The sequence below is a fragment of the Felis catus genome, chromosome B3 (genome assembly GCF_018350175.1).
Source record: "Felis catus isolate Fca126 chromosome B3, F.catus_Fca126_mat1.0, whole genome shotgun sequence".
NCBI classification, from domain to species: Eukaryota; Metazoa; Chordata; class Mammalia; order Carnivora; family Felidae; genus Felis; species Felis catus.
In genome coordinates, this window is record NC_058373.1 from 106,070,001 (window position 1) to 106,088,754 (window position 18,754).

Below are 18,754 nucleotides of genomic sequence, written 5' to 3' on the forward strand. Positions count from 1 at the left end.
ATAAAGGTATCTAGGGGCTGAATGCTATAACAACGCGGGATCAGCAGATGACTTTAACTTAAGACACATATTCTGAGTGTCTTCCTGTTCCTGAGTTTCTATGGTTGTATGATCTGTTAATTGGTTCTTTGTATCAGCTGAGATCTTTGTATCTCAAATAGAGATTATTTTACCTTTCTGAGAGACCTGACCATTGGGTTTGTGCAGAGGAAGAGGCCAGGAATTAAGAAGACTTCATCAGGGTAGATCTTTGGTGCTCAGGACTTATGTCTTCCTTCCTCCTGTCCCTGCAAAACTTTCCCATTAAGGGCTATTAGAAAATTCCAAATAAACTTAAGTCTGATACGTTTTAACCTTCTTCTCCTGACAGGTTTGTAACCAGATTCATTGACTTGGATGGCCTGTCATGTATTCTCAACTTTCTAAAGACCATGGACTACGAGACCTCAGAGTCTCGAATACATACCTCTCTCATTGGTTGTATAAAGGCGCTAATGAACAACTCTCAAGGCCGGGCTCATGTCCTGGCTCACTCTGAGAGTATAAACGTGATTGCTCAGAGTCTGAGCACAGAGAACATTAAAACAAAGGTGGCCGTGCTGGAAATCTTGGGCGCCGTGTGCCTGGTTCCCGGGGGTCACAAGAAGGTTCTGCAGGCCATGCTGCACTACCAGAAGTATGCCAGTGAAAGAACCCGCTTTCAGGTGGGCATGCTCCCTTGCCACTTGGTCACTCACCCCTTTTGACAGCTGCCTTCCTGGCCCTGAAGGGGGAACATGACTTATTTCCCCCTGTGATGATTACTCACACTATGTCTTCCAGTCTTTCTGTCCTTTTGGGTTTTAGTACCAGAGTAGAAGCGTTCTATAGTTAATCAACCTGGGATTTTAGATTTACTGAACTTGAAAATGTGGCCCTGCTTTCTACACATCATGTAGCATATATCTTTTGATTCCATGAAATGCAGTGTTCCCTGAAATTTTTATAGGTTACCATTCTTGATTTAGTATTAATATATACAGTGGGATTATGTCACCATATTTATGCTCAAATATAAAGAGCTGAGTTGACAAAGCAGACAAAATATGTATTTTGTGTGTGTGTGTGTGTGTGTGTGCACACACACACACACATACATACATACATACATATATGGATGTATGTGATGTAGGAATTTTGAAAGAGTTTTTTGAACTAATTTTAAGAAAAATAAAAGATGGCTTTCTATAGATCCATGTAATTCTGACTAAACACGAGATTTTTAAAAATTGACTTCTGAGTATAAGAATATATAAAGTGAATGTACAATTAGTGATTCAGTCCTTTGTTTCTATATTTGTGTCCTTGGTAGACATTAATCAATGACTTGGATAAAAGCACAGGGCGGTATCGAGATGAAGTGAGTCTCAAGACTGCCATCATGTCCTTCATCAACGCAGTGCTGAGCCAAGGCGCTGGGGTGGTAAGAACCTTCCATACTGCTATTGAAAACATGTATTATTGAAGAAGAATGTTAAAAAAAAAAAAAGATTACTATGTAGTCCAAAAAGCATAAATATGTATTTTATCACCCTTTCACTTTCAGGAAAGTTTGGACTTTAGACTTCATCTTCGCTATGAATTTCTGATGTTAGGAATTCAACCTGTAATAGATAAATTAAGGGAACATGAAAACTCAACATTAGATAGGTAAGTCAGACTGTTCTCATCTGAGATCATCCTCAGGCTTTTTCCATGTGTGTAGTGCTAGCCTGTGAACTACATGTGAGCTTTGTGTAGCATAAGGAGCTGGCCCCAGACTGTTAGTTCAACTATGATGCTTTTATATGAAGACTTTCTCCGTGAAGGAAGCAGCACATTGTGTGGAGAACCTCATGTGGGTTCTGGCATCAGGCCGAATCCACATTCTTGTCTTACCTCTTTCACTTGCTATATATTCTGGTCAAGTTACTCAATCTTTCTGAATCTTCCTGTTGTGTTTTTTGTTTGTTTTTTTTCCCCTAAGATATATGATGATGATGACAACTATGTTTTATGGGCTATTATGAAAATTGACTATAAAACTTGGAGGCACCCTGATAGGCATTAATTTTCACTTTCTTGTTCATTGGCTCTTGTTTGCAATCATTTTACCATTTCTAAGATCTCCCACCAGCTCTCAGATCTCTCCTACTGCTCTCCTACCTCGTTCATGCACTCTTTGATATTCTGTGAACATGTCAGAATATTCTTGCCTCAGGGCCTTTGTACTTGGTATTTGCTCAGCATTAAAAGATCTTCCTACAGATGTCCAAATTGCTTATTGCTCCCTTCCAAGAGACCTGTTCCAGCCAGTGTGTGTCCACCACTCACCTTACCTCCCATTATTCTTTATTCCCTTTACTCTGATACGTTTGTCTTCATAAAACTTATTATCCCCGGTTGCTAAAATACATAGTAGGGACTCCATAAATATTTGAATGAATAGGTGAATGGCATGAATATTTCTTTGGTGATCTTAATTCATCAGTCAGGCAAGTGGATTTGCTTTTTCCATAAAAGAAGTCTGTGAGCAGAAGCTGGACTTGGTTGTGTTGGAATTTGATAAACATTTATTAATTATCTAATGTGTACTAGGCATCCTAGGCTTTGAAGCTTGTATCTTACTGTGATCTCACTCAGAGTATCTTTTTTCCTTAGAACATAGTTAAGCAAAGGCATTCACAATTTTGTCTTATTTCTTTTAGAGCTCTCTCTGACAATGTAGGAAAGGCCTTAGTATTAATGTCCTAATTCCTATGTGCTTGTGTTTGTAGGACATTCTACTTTTAATAGCTTCTCTTTTATTGGATTTCAGGCATTTAGATTTTTTCGAAATGCTCAGAAATGAAGATGAACTAGAATTTGCCAAAAGATTTGAACTGGTACGTATGGTCACAATTATTCAGATTTAACTCATGAACTCATGGACTTCCCTTCCCGTAACGTGTGTTGAGTTGACATGGACCGGTACAACCGAAAAGCAAAATCCGGGTTTTGTTTTGCTACCTAAGTGGCAGGATTAGCCGTGCGTGCCTTGGATTTGCTTACCTTGCGTTGCAGCTATTGAGGATACCGGGCGTTGACTTAGATCTCTTTTTCATACGGAATAGGTTCACATAGACACAAAAAGTGCGACTCAGATGTTTGAGCTGACCAGGAAGAGGCTGACCCATAGTGAAGCTTACCCTCACTTCATGTCCATCCTGCACCACTGCCTCCAAATGCCTTGTGAGTGTGTTTGTGACTTACATGTGTGTTTTTGAATGTTTGGACATCATCCAAAGGGCTCTGTCTTCTGAGCAGCGCTGATTAGCTTGGGTGCACACCAGGGATTCCAAACCTTGCTTTTGTGACAGTCCAACGTGTCTCCACACAGCTTAAGGGGTATTATGACATTCTAAAAATGAAATGAATTATAACTTCCTTTGATTTTAAAAATAAATATATGCCTTGCAACACATTTAGAAAGGGGTATAAAGTGCCTCTCAATCATGTAAATGATCATCGCATGTCAGAATTCCAGAAACTTTGGGAAGTGCTGGTGCAGATGTTATAAACATCTCTGGTTCTGTGGCTCTGGCGGGTGACCGCTGTTGAAACATATTCATCCTAGTTTAGAAACAACATGAAGTATTTTTCCACCCTTCTTTTCTTTTTTAGACAAGAGAAGCGGCAACACCGTTCAGTACTGGCTGCTACTAGATAGGATTATACAGCAGATAGTTATTCAGAATGACAAAGGACAGGACCCTGACACCACGCCTTTGGAAAACTTTAACATTAAGAATGTCGTACGAATGTAAGTTTCTGATTTTGCTGTCTGTGAGATGATAGTCACAATGTAAGGCGTTTACTTTATCCTACTTTAAAATAGCAGCTGGGAGAACCGAAATGTTCTAGAGGTCAAATGTGAGCGCCTATATATACATATGTAATGTATCTGAGTAACATCTGGGTTTAAATGGGTTTCAAGCATGCTGAGGATTTTTCTGCAGAGGACTATTTTTGTACCTAGAAGAGCATGCATTTTGGCAACGGTCCTTTTATGTTTTTGTAATGAATGCTCTTTTGACTATCATACAGGTTGGTCAATGAAAATGAAGTTAAGCAGTGGAAAGAACAAGCGGAAAAAATGAGAAAAGGTAAATAGTGAGGACCCGGTGAGAGAAACGGCCGCGTATTTGGTTATTGGGCAACTCTGCTTTCTGTATATTTTAGAAACTTGCACTGATATTTCTTACTGACTTGAATGCATCCAACAGCCTTTCTTTTTCTGTGTCTTAAGGGCATTTTGCCCTGTTTTCTCTCGAATTCAGCTATTTTAATTGTCATGCTGATTGCCAAATATTTTATCCTTTTATTATAATTATGTAAATTTTTTTTGAAAAGCTTGTAGCATTTGCTGTTTGGCATTCATTAACTCAAATTTTCTTAACTACCGCTCATGCCAGCCCTCCCCCCACTCTGTAACTGCTCTTTAAAGCACACTAGGTTTTAAGGGGGACTACCCAGAATTTTAACAGAAACCCAGGCCACCTGGTTTCAGCAGCCCAATTCTCCACATGACCTTAGTTTGGCACCCGTTATAAAAAGAGAAATCATATAGAAAATCACCGATCATTGTAGATACAGGCATTATGAGACGTAACTAGGCCAGCTCTTGGTGAGTACTTGAGCACGTCTTTGGTCTTAACACTCAGCATCAAGTGATAGGAGAGTCCTTTGTACCCATCACTGTGCCAGCCACTCACAGAACGGATAGAAGTCACCCTCTCCCTTCCAAATGCTTGCCAACTTGAAGTCGGCCGTCTTATGAAAACAGTCCTGTTCCCGGCCTCTGCTCTTTCACTCTGCTGGCCGACTGACTTCCTTTTCCTTGTCCAACTTACTTAGTCACAGCCAGTGACACACAATAGCACTCACCCCCGATATTTAGTGCGTTGAAAAGAGGGTCTAAGAGATGCCAAAGCATTTCCTTTTCCCTCATCACATTTGTCCTTTTCCGTGGAGCAGAAAAGCAGGGCCACCACTGGTAGCAGAAAATACCAGACACGCAGTGCACCTATATTAGAAGTCCCATATATGAATTCAGATCGCTCTCACACAGGTGAGGTTGCTGTGTACCGTTTTATAAATAGATTCCAGAAGCTGCTGTAGAAAGAATAGAAACACTGACCAAAAGTTGGGGTGAAGAGAGGTGATACCGAAGAGAAAATGGTCAGGTGATACTTTAGGGGCAAACGTAGAGCACAGGGATGTGGGTGTGCAAGCTAAGGAGCGCACCCAGGACAGAAGCTTTGGAGTCATTCAGGCGGTCACTCAGTGCAGGCTTGTTGAATGCCTGTATGTGTCAGGCCCTGCACTGGGCTCTGGGTCTGAGTCTCAACTCCATTCCTCACTGACTGCATGCATAGGCAATGCAGACTCCTCTTCTCCCCCCCCCCCCCCCCTTAAGCTGAAGATTATATCTAACTTGCAGGGCTGTTGCAAAGATTAAAGGACAAAACAAATGTAAGGACTTTAACCTAGTGCCATATTGATTGCACTATAAATGATAGGGACTATGGTAGATTTAGGTGGCTGAGGTGGGATGAGAAATAATGGCCAAGGTCAGTGGGTGGAACAGGATGGTTTAACGTGAGGTCACAGGTGGAGTGTAAAAAGAGGAGATAATGTAGATAAAATTAATTCTTTTCTGAAGTCTTCAAGTAGCAAGGCTGTATCAAAAAGGGCACACGATGATGAATCGGAGGGTGGAGGCTGTGAGGAGATGGGAGTTCTCTGGCCCTGAAAGGTGGAGAATTCTCTTTACTATGGCATAGTCAGTAGTAAGTGTTCAAGAAGATCTTAGCAAATGGATGGTAAATGAACGCCTTTGTAGGGAGAATCCTTTAGGCTGCAGCTTCCCAAACCTGGCATTACGTCAGAATCATCTAAGGAGCGTTTGAAAACAAATCCCTAAGCCCTGTCCCTGACCTGTAGAAGACACTCCCAGAAATGGGGTCTGGGGCTCCTGAAATGTTAAAACCTCTGAGGTGGTTCTGAGGCACAGCAGGATTTGTCAAAGCTTAATGACCGGTCTTAAGAGTCTCAAGTCTTAGAATTGTGAAAGAAGAATGACGTGGAGACAGAAGAAGGAAAATGGGATACAGTGAGGTGGGTTTCAGACGCATCGCGGAAGAAGTCAGGGATGCATTCATTCACAGAATGAATAGTGATCACCTTAACTTCAAGACTGGTAGAATTCAAGGCTTTCAATGGCGTGAACTCTTCTCTGCAAACTCAGGAAAGAAAAAGTAAGAGATGGAGACAGCGAGAATGTAAATGTGTTACCAGATTCAGAAATAGAGACCAATTCTGTGTAGCTCAGCCCCAGTGGGTTATATCTCCCGTGGGTTTACTTTATGAAAAGAGTAGGAATTGGGGCCAAGTATTTGAAATAAAAACCTGCAGCCTCAACTTCATTAGTCCTCTTTCCCAAAGCTCCTCACTCCCGCGAGGGCTGGAGTCAGCAGGCATATTGGCAATGTAAGTAAACATTGGGCTCCATTGGATGCCTCGTGCCATTATAGCAGGATTGGGAAGTGAGTAAAACTACAGCTGAGAGCTAATATTTTTCTCCCCATATTGTGGCGATTGTCATGCGCTGCCCTTAAAGTCTTTAATGCTGAGAATCTGATAGCATTTGCTTTCACAAGTTTTAAGGACTATTTGCCAGAAGCATAAAATACTTCAAGTCCAGGTAGCCTTCCGAGAGGAGAATGGGAGAGAGGACTCGGTGTCGGGACAGACGGGGTCTGGCATCAGCATATCCCCAGGGAGCAAGATCCTCCCTCTCAGCCCTCTGCTGGTTGGACACAAGCCAGCAACCTGGCTAACAAACAGTGGCTTCTCTGGTTCTCATTTCTAATTTGTCAAAAGAAGCCTTTTTAATATTCATTTTCCCTAGTGTGGCTAAAGGGCCATTTTTATGACAGGATCCTGAATTAAATACCAAACGGGCACCATTATCCTCCACAAATAGGTGCTCACCCTTGTGTTCCATCTTCAGGACTGTGACTTCCGGGTCTCTTCTTCAGTATTTTACAAGACGTAGTTAACCATAACGTTGTTCACCTAAAGACCCCTCCAAGCACGAACACCACTGAGTCCACAAGTCGTTCCCTTTGACGGAGGAGAGGAATAATATTTACCTAATGAAGAGCCTCACATCATCCTCAGCCAGTTTTCTGTTTAGAGAAAAACACTTCAGCTTTGAAGAGTCCCCTGTTTTCACGTCCCGTTGTTTTCTTGTGTAGAGCACAATGAGTTGCAACAGAAATTGGAAAAGAAAGAGCGCGAATGTGACGCCAAGACCCAAGAGAAGGAGGAGATGATGCAGACCTTAAATAAAATGAAAGAGAAGCTTGAAAAGGAGACTAGCGAGCACAAGCAAGTCAAGCAGCAGGTGGCGGACCTCACAGCACAGCTCCACGAGCTGAACAGGGTGAGGGCCGGGGCCACGGGCCGGGTCTTCGTTTCTGAGCAGCTGCTGGGCCTCGCTTACCCTGGAGCCCCTCTACCTTAGGCAGACAGCTTCTGCCTGGGTATCCCAAGGTGATCTGTCCCAATGGTTTTAAGACTTCCTCCCTCTGCCATCGTGTAAGTCAGGCAGCAGAGGGGGGTTGGGGGTGTGTGTATTTAAATCAATGCAGATTCTCTAATAAGATCAAAGGAGATTACGTTAACTTTTTTTTTTAAAGTTTTATTTATTTACTTTGAGAGAGAGAGAATCCCAAGCAGGCTCCGTGCGGTCAGCATGGATCCTGATGTAGGACTCGAACTCACCAACTGTGAGATCATGACCGGAGCCGAAATCAAAAGTCAGACGCTTGACCGACTGAGCCACCCAGGCACCCCACGTTAACTTCTTAAAATGAAAACTGATTTCATGAAAACCAAACTCGGATGCTATAAGAAGTGAGGGATACGTGAGTGCTATACAGACAAGCACTAACGTGCCACATATAAAGGGCTGACTCAGTAGTCCCTGAAGACCCTAAAGCCCATTTGATTTATTGCTCCTTTTAAACCCATCTTCTCAGAAATGTGAATTTCTCTGTAACATACGTTTTAGGCAAAGTTTCAGACTCCGAATCATCCAGTGAATTTACTTCTTCCACTGACCTTCTCTTTTCCTATTTTTACCTTTTCAGAGAGCTGTCTGTGCTTCGATCCCAGGTGGACCCTCCCCTGGAGCCCCAGGGGGGCCCTTTCCTTCCTCTGTCCCAGGGTCCCTCCTCCCCCCCCCACCACCTCCACCTCTGCCAGGTGGAATGCTTCCTCCTCCACCCCCTCCCCTTCCTCCAGGCGGCCCTCCTCCTCCCCCAGGGCCTCCTCCTTTAGGGGGGATCATGCCACCTCCTGGTGCTCCACTGGGTCTGGCACTCAAGAAGAAAAACATTCCTCAGCCCACAAATGCCCTGAAATCCTTCAACTGGTCTAAGCTGCCTGAGGTAAGCCATTTGTTCTGATTTTCCCTCTAATGGATAACATTAGCAGCTCACTGTGCTGTCATTGAAAAGGGAAACAGCCCTGACTGTTAAGTGATTTCATTTTCTTAGTATGGACTCGGGTTCTCACTAGCTCTGATACTTCAAGTGTTAAAGCTGAAATAAATGACATGTTGTTTGAAGCCAGACCACTTTGAGCATCTGGTAGAATGAAAAATTGGGGGTGGCAGCACTTTTTAAAAAAATAACCACGTCTGTTCTTTTTGTATATAACCATAAACTCTAGTATTTATTACTTATTAACTTGATGTTTGCAGAATAAACTGGAAGGAACAGTATGGACTGAAATTGATGATACAAAAGTCTTCAAAATTCTAGACCTCGAAGACCTGGAGAGAACATTCTCTGCCTACCAAAGACAGCAGGTAACACTGTGTGCTCTCCAGATGAGACAAAAATAAGAAGTCCTGTCCTCACGCATGGTCCCCGTGCTACCTGCCATGCCATGAGGTGATGGGCGTCTTGGTTTGAGGCTGTCTGGTCTACCCTGCTCTGTCCCTGCAAAGCAGCATGGCGTGCGTGTGTTCACATGTGTGTCTAAGTGCCTGTCCGTGTATGTGTGTGAACGTGTTGAAGCTGCTTGTTAACTTCATACCCTGGTGTGTGTCCAAGACCTTATCTGCATTGGTGGAAGGAGTTTCGTATGTTAATATCTCTTGTGCTTGGTCCAAATGGGTCACCAGGAGCAAATATTAGTAGGAGAGCTGCCTAACTTGTAATTGTCGCAGGGTTCGTTTCTTAAGCCATTTTAGTTTATCTGACTTTTAAATATCTATATATCCGTTGGTTATTATCAGAAATGAACTGCTTTTTGAAATAGATGGAACCTTTAGACATACAAGGGTTTGTAAATAACCATGATTTGACGGTTAACCAGAACCTTAGAAGTTTTTACTATATGTCACGAACACGGTCAACTCAGAAGTGGGGCTGGGAAGGCTGAGCAATTTGGAGGATGGCACTGACAGAAAAAGGACCAGAGAAGCTTCTGAAACAGGAGCCAAACTTTTGTGACGCTAGTGGGAAACGTGTGATTTGGTGCTCGTTGGCTATCCATGTTGATATAGCCAGCGAATCAACTTTATGCCATACACTCCAGTCACATCTGATGGTACCTCTCACTTCTTGAGAGGACATCTTAGCAGATCCTCCTAAGGGTGGACCAGAAGAGATCACAACAAAGATCCCAAGCAGACAGTCAGAGACGTAGGAAGGGAAACGTGGTGTCCTGGAGTGAGAGAAGAAAGATTCTTCAGGATGACTGAGAGAGATGATGGAGAGAGCAGAGTGCATCTTACTAGGAACACAAGCATGCCAGGCATCTGCATGGGGGCTTTTCTTGGGCTTTACTGGGAGCCCTTTATCTCCTACGTGAATCATGTGCTGGCTGGAGCATCCTCAGAGCAGCTGCAGACTGGCTCGCAAGAAAGGGTGTCTCAGAACAGAACTGCCAACCATCGAGGGAGAAGATGGACTGAGGCTGGGGAGAAACCGAAACTGTGACAGGTTTTTATTTTAAAACCTTTGATACATCTGAAACTGAAAAAGTAGTATGTCTTTTGGCCAGAATATTTTCACTCAGAGGGAAAGCTTCTCTGCATTGTATTCTGTGCTATTTTAGTAAAGTACAAAAATGCTGGTCGTTGTCTGCCATGGTAGCATGAACCTAAAACAGGAGCCCTCAGCTGGGGCCCCTCCATAAGTATGAAGGAAAACTTGTGCAGTGTTGTACCCACAAAATAAAGGAAAATGAAGGGGAAAAAAGATAATGTCCAGTAGAAAGCAAGACACTTTATCTTTCAAGGGACAAACAAAGGGTATGTTTAGGGCCCTCATATGGCAGGTGCTTGGACCAGACTCATTCCTGATTGGCTGCAGTGGACCTCCTCTCTCGGTCTCTTTGCTGCTGACCTAGGAAGGTGTTCTCTGGGCCTTGACATGAAGTCGTAGGACATTTTAGCAAATTTCCTGGTAGATTCAGTAATCTTCTGACCTCATTACACATCCAATTGATTTCCCACTTCAGTTTCAGTCACTAATTCTGGTCCATTCTGGTTGCCTAAGGTGAAGGTTTGGGAGCTTAGAAAAGTAAAGTAGAAAAGTAAAGTAAGTAGAAAAGTAAATTAAAGGGGTGCCTGGGTGGCTTAGTTGGTTAAGCATCCGACTTCAGCTCAGGTCATGATCTCACAGTCCGTAGAGTTCAAGCCCTGTGTCGGGCTCCGTGCTGACAGCTCAGAGCCTGGAGCCTGCTTTAGATTCTGTGTCTCCCCCTCTCTCTATGCCCCTCCCCTGCCTGCACTCTGTCTCTGTCAAAAATAAAATAAAAACATAACAAAAAATTTTTTTTAAAAAAGTAAATTAAAGAAAGGGAAAACAGCAGTCAATTCCAAATGATGTTATTCAAGTCTGAGCATGTGGGTTGCGTTGATCATGAAGGCAGGTGGTTAAAAGACCCGACTTTACAAGACTCATAATTAACTGGCTTTCAGCAGAAGGTGCAGAAGGATGCTGCCAAAATGCTCTGGGACAAATATGTGGACAGTTCTCAAGAGCTCTGGGAGACAGGGTTGCAGAAAGCCTTGCAATTGGGTAATTGTCTCCTAGCAACCGATCCCTGTTTAAGTAATCAGTAGTCATTCCAGTCAGTGTAGACCAGAACATATCAGTTGTACTTAACGCTAAGGAGACGGGTACATTCATTTGTGACATTTTAATGGCACTTTCTGGAAAAAGATTTCAACACACTTGGCTCAGCTTGATTGAAGTAGGTTTCCTCTCTTGGCGCACAAATTTGAGATGAGATTTTTAAACCATAGATATATTTCCCAAATGAAGGTAATTTTATCCATTTTATTGAGTTTATTGAATGTTGAGAGACCAAAAAAAAAAAAACAAAAAACTAAAGATACAGACATTCTAGTAGGAATTTGTAGGACAGAGTATAGGAAACGGCGTGCCTGTCATTGAATGTTCCCTATCTCCTTATCTAATGACAATGTCAAAGACCTGCGTATTTTCATTTTAGTCTTGGCAATACGCTGTATAATTATCATCACACTTGAACTGCTCTCCTTTCCACTCCCCAGTGAATAGTGGGAACCTATTTTTTTTTTTTTTTCTATAGTATCTCCTCTATCCCTCCAATTATAAAACCCTGGTCAAACTCTCTGAACTTCAGCCAGTTGTTTGAACAAGTCAGTTTCTCAGAGAGGCAAAGGAACACATGAATACCATTACCTGTGTGCATGTAACAAGAACACTCTACAGAGTAGGATTTTGAACACAACCTCAGGTATAAGATTAGTAACTTTAGATGAACACTGATTAATGATATTTAGGAGAGATTTTGTATAAATATGCACACATAGGAAAGGTATGCCCAATTGATTTGAGAAATATTTTTATCATAAAAATCAAAACAGATATTTATACCATCTGCTTTGTATGTGAAATGCTTCAAAGGATGCAAATGTATTGAATGGTTGCACAGGCTTTTGATGCAACTTACAGTGTAAAAGCAAAGACAAAGACAATCTGTATAGACTAAAAAAAATGATAATCAATATTAAGTATCCATTACCTTTTTGGTGCTGAGAACAATATACCCAGTCTCAATCTCATCAATTGTAAAATTTAGTTCTCAAGACACTCTTATACTTATTTTTTTTTTATTTCATCCTCACACCAGCTCTATGAGGTATTATTCCTATCTCATAGGTAATAGAAATATGGCTTAGCATATATTCAGTGTCTGAACAGGTGGCACAGCCAGGTCACAAGTGGCATAAATTCTCAGTTTCACTTTGTTCTTACACCACAGTTTCATTCACTATGAAGGTCAGGCTTTGTGAAGGATTTTCTGTAACTCCGGTTTTAAGAACAAGACCATTTCTATTCAGGATTTTTCTTTTCCAGTGTGGATATCAAAGGTGTGCGGACCTGATTATGTAAGCTTATGTGCCACATGAAGTGGAATTTAATAGCGTGCAGTTACTCCCCTGCTTACATTCCAAAAGTTCATTTGAAAGTCAATTTCTTGAATCTCAGAACCTCTTTTCCTCATTGAAGCTACATTATGCATGATTTCCAGGCCAACCACAAAGGGCTTGTTTTAATACATCACATGCATAGTAGTATTACTTGAGATACACTTAAACAATATTCATTTTGGTTTTGTGGGAAATTTTCACCTTGCGATGTTATAAATTCATTCTCCCTATCCGTGCAGTTGGATATAGGAAGATGAATTTTACATTTACCTAAAGGGAGTCATATCTTTGTAGCAGTAAATTTACAGCTCGTATCTCCATTCCTTCTCCCAGTTCTTTGCCTGAGGGCACCCCTTCTTTACAGGTCCTTTTATCAGCATACGGTAGAACATTTGAAAGCCTCTCTGCTCTGATGTAGGGAACAAAGGCTAACTGCAACGCCAAACTCCAGAATCTGACCTCTTCCTGTTAATAACGTAATATAGAAGTCATTCTTGGGCTCCCATTTGGAACATTCTGTGTTATCTTCTGATTTTTTTTTTCTTAAATAAATGGTCAAAGAATTTTTTGTTATTCTTTTCACATTTTCAGTATTCTGGAGATCTAGTTTTTACATTGAAAAATTATAATTTAGGGTATTTATTTCAATAATCTTGGCCCTTCACCATGGCATGTGAAGGCCGAAGAGAAAATTATGAATGACGGTTTTTCTTAGACCAAAGTATAAGGTAGAAGTTCTATTAATTGACTCCATGGTGAGAGTTAATTAAAGGCAGGGTTTTATATAAATATTATGCATTTAGGGGCGCCTGGGTGGCTCAGTCGGTTGAGCATTTGACTTTAGCTCAGGTCATGCTCTCACCATTTGTGGGTTTGAACCCTGCATCGGCCTCTGTGCTGACAGCTCAGAGCCTGGAGCCTGCTTCAGATTCTGTGTCTCCCCCCCTCTCTCTGCTTCTCCCCCTGTTCATGCTCTCTGTCTCAAAAATAAATAAAATTTTAAAAATATATTTTAATATTATGCATTTATATGAATAGTATGCATTTTTCTGGAGAGGGATCCCTACCTTTTGTCAGATTTGCAAAGGGATTGTAACCTCGAAAAAATTAAGAAATATCCAGGTAAGGATTATTATTACCTATAAACTGTTGAATCATTATGTCATTGAGGAACCTTATCCCTAGGAAGCTATCAGCATTGGTTCCTGAAAATTCGAGTCCCAACTTTTATTTTCCAAAGCCCTACACCAAAAATCATCTGGAAAAATCAGACGTCCTGTTAGGTGATCCTATGGTGTTTGGCCCAAGCCAATTAGTGAATCATTTAAAGTTTCAAAAAGAATGTTAACTTATTTGAAAGAGGCCTGGAAGCATCATTATTTTTAACATGCCCATCTAATAAGCTTTGTGATTTTATTTTAAATGTGGTTAAAGGACTGTTAAAGAAGGGAAACCTTAAGGCTAACAGTAAACCACACTCTCCCATGGCATTCCTCATCATCACCTCTGCAAAGATAAGATGCATTACTTGGCTATTAACGGTCGCTTACTTCTGCTGCTGGCAACAAACGGGAGATCTTGACCAGCTGTTCTTCAACTCAATTAAAAAGAGAGCAATAGGAGAAAAAAAATGGACTTGATCATCAGCTTGAAAGATAGTTGTATGATACCTTCCAAGTGTTCAGCTCATAAGTATGTACAAGGTACCGTGCACATTGCTTTTTTACATGAATTACCATGTTTAGTCGTCACAGTAATAATCCAGTTGTTAATTCCATTTTGCAGATAGTAAGGCTGAGCTACAAGCCTCACACCTAATTAATGATAGTTGCCTGATTCCATAGCCCACTATAGTCAAGGTCAGAAGTCTTAATTTTCTGACAGTGCAAACTTACGGAGAATAAGTTGCCAGAGAGCTTTGTAGAAGTTTCTTCTTTGAAGGCCAGACAGTAATAGCTGGATCTAAATTCAACTAGCAACTTGCCTCAGTAAGAGAGAAAAGTGGGATAAGATGACCTCACGGAGTTCACTTTGCCATAGTTCTTTCTGCCCTTGAAAGGAGAGGCTACTTTTACAGGGAAAGTGTCCTAAGGAGTTTGAGTGTAGAAAACCTGGCTGTTGCAACTGGGACAAAAGAAAACTGTGACGTCAGAGTAGAAGAAAGGTTTCTTGTGGTTATCAACTTATTTTTAAATGCCGTTCTAGAAAAGCAATCCCTCCTTGTGTGGGAGGAGCAAAAGGAGGACACATTTTGTTTCCCACTGGAAGAATGATGTGAAACAGCTCATCTGTGTAAAATTGGCCTTGGCAGTGCTGCCAGGGCCAATGAGGCCTTAAGGAATCTGCTGAGCAACTGCTGGTCATGAAGCAGTTGGCCTGAGAGCTGGGGTGTGTTTTGCACCCTGAAGCTTTCTTCATTCCAGCATGGCAAAACCATGTAAAGAAGGCTGTAACTTTCTCTTAACATGTCAGTTACTTCTTCCTCTTTCTCTTCTTCACTCCAGATCTTGTCTGGAGTATTTCAGGAGGAGGCCGCAGGCCTTGTATCCTTGAACTTCCCTGAGGCAGTTGGGACAGGGCCACCAATGGCGGCACACAAACATGAATCACTTATTGTCTCTTAATTGCATGTTCGGTCTTGTTTCTCATACCTATCCATAGCACTGCCAGGCATTGTTTGGACTCTTGAGGGATACTGAGGGTTAATATTACTGACCTGTGTTGCTGAACTTGTCTTTTGTCTTTTCTTAATCCTTCCTTATGACATAAGAAGACAGATTTTTCCTGCCCCTATCCCCCCAAAAAAGCATATTTTGCTGGTAGGACATGACCATAGGAGTAGTTTCCTCAATTTGATGGAATTAATGGATATTTTTCTGCTTCAAGTGAAAATTGTCATGTTGAATAAATGGAGCCCATTCCTCTTTCAAAGAGAGTGTGTTCCTTTCCCAACTTGGGTCTTTCTGGGGTGTTCTCAGTCCTTTCTTTTCCAAGTTTGATTTGCCGCCATTGGAAATGGTGCACAACACGTGTCCTCTACCCAGAATGCTTCGTACCGTGCCCTCATTGTATCTTCAGCCAGGCTCTCCCATCTTCATCAACTCTCATTGCTCATCCTTGGGGCATAAATCCTCTTTTACCCTGTGTCACTGAGTTCCTTGACTGCTTTGACTTTCTCCCGTTTGTTGCTGTGATTTCTGAACTGCATGTATCTGATTTGCCTTTTCCATGCCTCTGCCATGGCTGTAGGATTTCTTTGTGAACAGTAACTCCAAGCAGGTAAGTGAGCAACTACCCAAACCTTGCTTAGTATAACTTCTTGGCTCACTGTAAGCTCAGAATGTCTTGGCCATCCTTTTTTTTTTTTTTTTTTTTTTTTCTTCCAGATAGTGTAATGCAATGCTTAGGTAATTCCACACTGGGTTTCAACTCTTAACTGATAATTAGCGATGTGCTTGAAATCTCAGTATGACAGGAGACCGTTGAAGTTTGATCACCCAGTGCCTCTTACTATAAGCTCCATATTGTCTTTGTTTTTTCCCAAACTGTTAGTTCCAGAACTCTTTGCTTTCCTTACATATTTAAAATGCCATGATCCATGTTTAAAATTGATCCTGACCTCTAATAAAATCAAACTTGCTATTTATGAAGTTAGTCTGTATTTTCACCTTGATGCCCAGTTTACTCAAACAGTATTTTATATAGAATTTTTTTGTGCCTCTTCCACCATAAATTATGACTGGCCATCATTGCTTACAGCTTTTTGTACAGCGGCAGAGTATGGAAGTAGTGTTTTGTTGCTAATTCAAGTAATTGAACTAATGCCTTGAATTGCCCCCTCTCTGTTATCCATCAGGCTCCAGGGTAATGAAAGGTACCATCTGGGCTTGGGACCTTTCTGTTGCACATGAGGATGTTTGGGAGGATTTATTGTTTGGCTTTTTGAGTGCTCACGATGCAAATGGCTCCGGAGTGAATGGGCCCTGCAAATGGCCAGACTAGCAATGGCAAGCCTCAGCCGAGCTTGATTCATAGTGACAGTTCTTCTGTCTGCTATCCATAGGGATTTGGGGGGACAAAAGGAGGGCACCACTCACTGATAATTTATGCACGCTTAGCATCTTCAACTTAGATGCACTTTGTTCTTCCAAAAATGCTTTTTCAAATGTGGGTGGTCAGCGTTTCTTATTATTTCCCTTTGTCAACTAGATTTTAGCCCTTCGTTTCAATTCTGCCACCTCCTTATACTCCCTCCCTCACCATCTCAGCTTTGCCTGTGTGTGTGTGTGTGTGTGTGTGTGTGTGTGTGTGTGTGTGTAAACAGAAAATATAAAGGAAAAGTGTGTGTCTGAAGTCAGAATGTCCCTGTTTGACTTTGATGGATTTCTTTCATGCTCTTTATAGAAAGAAGCAGATGCCATCGATGACACTCTGAGTTCCAAACTTAAAGTCAAAGAACTTTCGGTGATTGATGGTCGGAGAGCTCAGAATTGCAACATCCTTCTATCGAGGTATTGTTGAAGTTGAATAAACATTTTTGGTAGGACCAACTTTTCTCTCTGGTGGCTCCAAACCATGTGTTTGTGCTTGTTCTTATAATCGGACTCTGCCGAGATTCAGTTCTTTGGATTCTCTTCCGTCTGAGGTGAGGAGAATTCGTGGTGCTTACTTTCCCTGAGCAGAATGTATCAGAGCTGGATGCCTACTTTCTTAGTTTAATTTCCACAGACTTCTAAAGAGTGGAACGTCCCAAATCAATGTTTTCTTTTGTTTTGTTTTCCCAGAGAGCCTGTAAAATGGATTTTACCTTTATGTATATTTCCTGGCTTTAGAGGCATTTTGTGGGTTTTTTTTTTTTTTTGTTATTTATTTATTTATTTATTATTTTTTTTATTATATGAAATTTATTGTCAAATTAGTTTCCATACAACACCCAGTGCTCACCCCAAAAGATGCCCTCTTCAATGCCCATCACCTACCCTACCCTCCCTCCCACCCCCCATCAACTCTCAGTTTGCTTTCAGTTTTTAAGAGGTATTTTGATTAAGTAACATTGCCACAGAATCAGCAGCAACCATGAAAGCTCTTTGTTTTATTTTGCTTTTCGAAGTCACCTTTTTATACTTAGAGTTTATGTGATTTCATGCTCTTTTTGAGACATTTTTATGACTAAACAGATATGTAAATCTCAAGCCCCAGTGAAATGCTAATTTACCCATTTCAGCCCTGTTCAGAAATCTTTCTCATAATTAGTGAACCATCACGGCCTCGGCCTCGGAACTTGAAAAGAAGAAAGGAAATTTGGGAGGCTGAAATCTGCTCATAGCTTCAGGCACTGTGTCTGTCATCCCGGGCATTTCAAGTAGCTTTTCTGTATCTAATTTCTTCTTTTCTCTAAAAGGAACTTTTATGTCACGCAAAGATACCTAATGCTTTTGAGGTGAACGAAGATCTAAAGAACCCTGGGTTGGGGGGCATTAAGTATAAGTCCCATTGGTCACGTTCTGGAAAGAATGTCGTGTATGTGTTAAAGCTGGCGTGAGGTGGCTGCTCTTTCAGGGAGCGCAGGGAGGGAGAGTAGCAGTCTTTATTTTTCAGATGATCTCACAGTGAGTTTCTTTTAACACAAAGTGCTGCTGCTTGGTTTACAGCACGGAGCTTGATTATTAGCCAGATATATATTACTTTAGGGAGCAAATGTTTCTTTTGGTAAAAGAGAAACTGAAGCTTAGTGAGATCCCTGAATTTTAATACAACTAGGAAGGTAACATGAACCCTCCTGTTAGCATTTCATTTCTGCCTCTGGCTGGAAGCTATGTAAATGTCCAGGCCCTGTACTTAGCCCCCCTTTTTCTCCCTGAACACATGCTGATGAAGATACCAACGAAATAATCTGAAGGTCTACTTATTTCTCTTCTACAGTATCTATAATCTGTTTTGTTACAACTTCTTTTTATAAATAACCTTCTTAATAGTGAAGTTAAATGAAAATTTGGGGAAAGGTTTTTTTTGTTTGTTTTTTTCCTAAAGCCTGGAACTTCTGCCTGTATCTTGCGCTTTTGCAGTCTGGAGGAACACTTTTTAAACAACTTGACAAAGGGAGCTATCACTGAATTCCTATAGTATTTAAGTGCTCGTAGGAGCAAAATCTGTGACCTAGTTCCTCACAGACAGATTATTCTCAGTACGAGA

General features: G+C 41.4%; 1 protein-coding gene across 4 annotated transcripts in view; it reads left to right on the plus strand.

The window, feature by feature from the left end:
* Nucleotides 1-18,754, plus strand: part of DAAM1 (dishevelled associated activator of morphogenesis 1) — a 176,849-nt gene that overhangs the window by 126,525 nt on the left and 31,570 nt on the right. For 3 of the 4 annotated variants that reach the window (XM_023255733.2, XM_023255734.2, XR_006599656.1), the window contains 12 exons: nt 371-704; nt 1,352-1,462; nt 1,586-1,689; nt 2,837-2,903; nt 3,132-3,249; nt 3,682-3,820; nt 4,105-4,163; nt 7,320-7,507; nt 8,217-8,516; nt 8,831-8,938; nt 15,812-15,841; nt 16,967-17,073. In XM_023255733.2, the coding sequence (XP_023111501.1) occupies nt 371-704; nt 1,352-1,462; nt 1,586-1,689; nt 2,837-2,903; nt 3,132-3,249; nt 3,682-3,820; nt 4,105-4,163; nt 7,320-7,507; nt 8,217-8,516; nt 8,831-8,938; nt 15,812-15,841; nt 16,967-17,073 (1,665 nt within the window). The remainder of the gene's footprint in view (nt 1-370; nt 705-1,351; nt 1,463-1,585; nt 1,690-2,836; nt 2,904-3,131; nt 3,250-3,681; nt 3,821-4,104; nt 4,164-7,319; nt 7,508-8,216; nt 8,517-8,830; nt 8,939-15,811; nt 15,842-16,966; nt 17,074-18,754) is intronic. The other variant, XM_045059982.1, reaches the window with a different exon arrangement.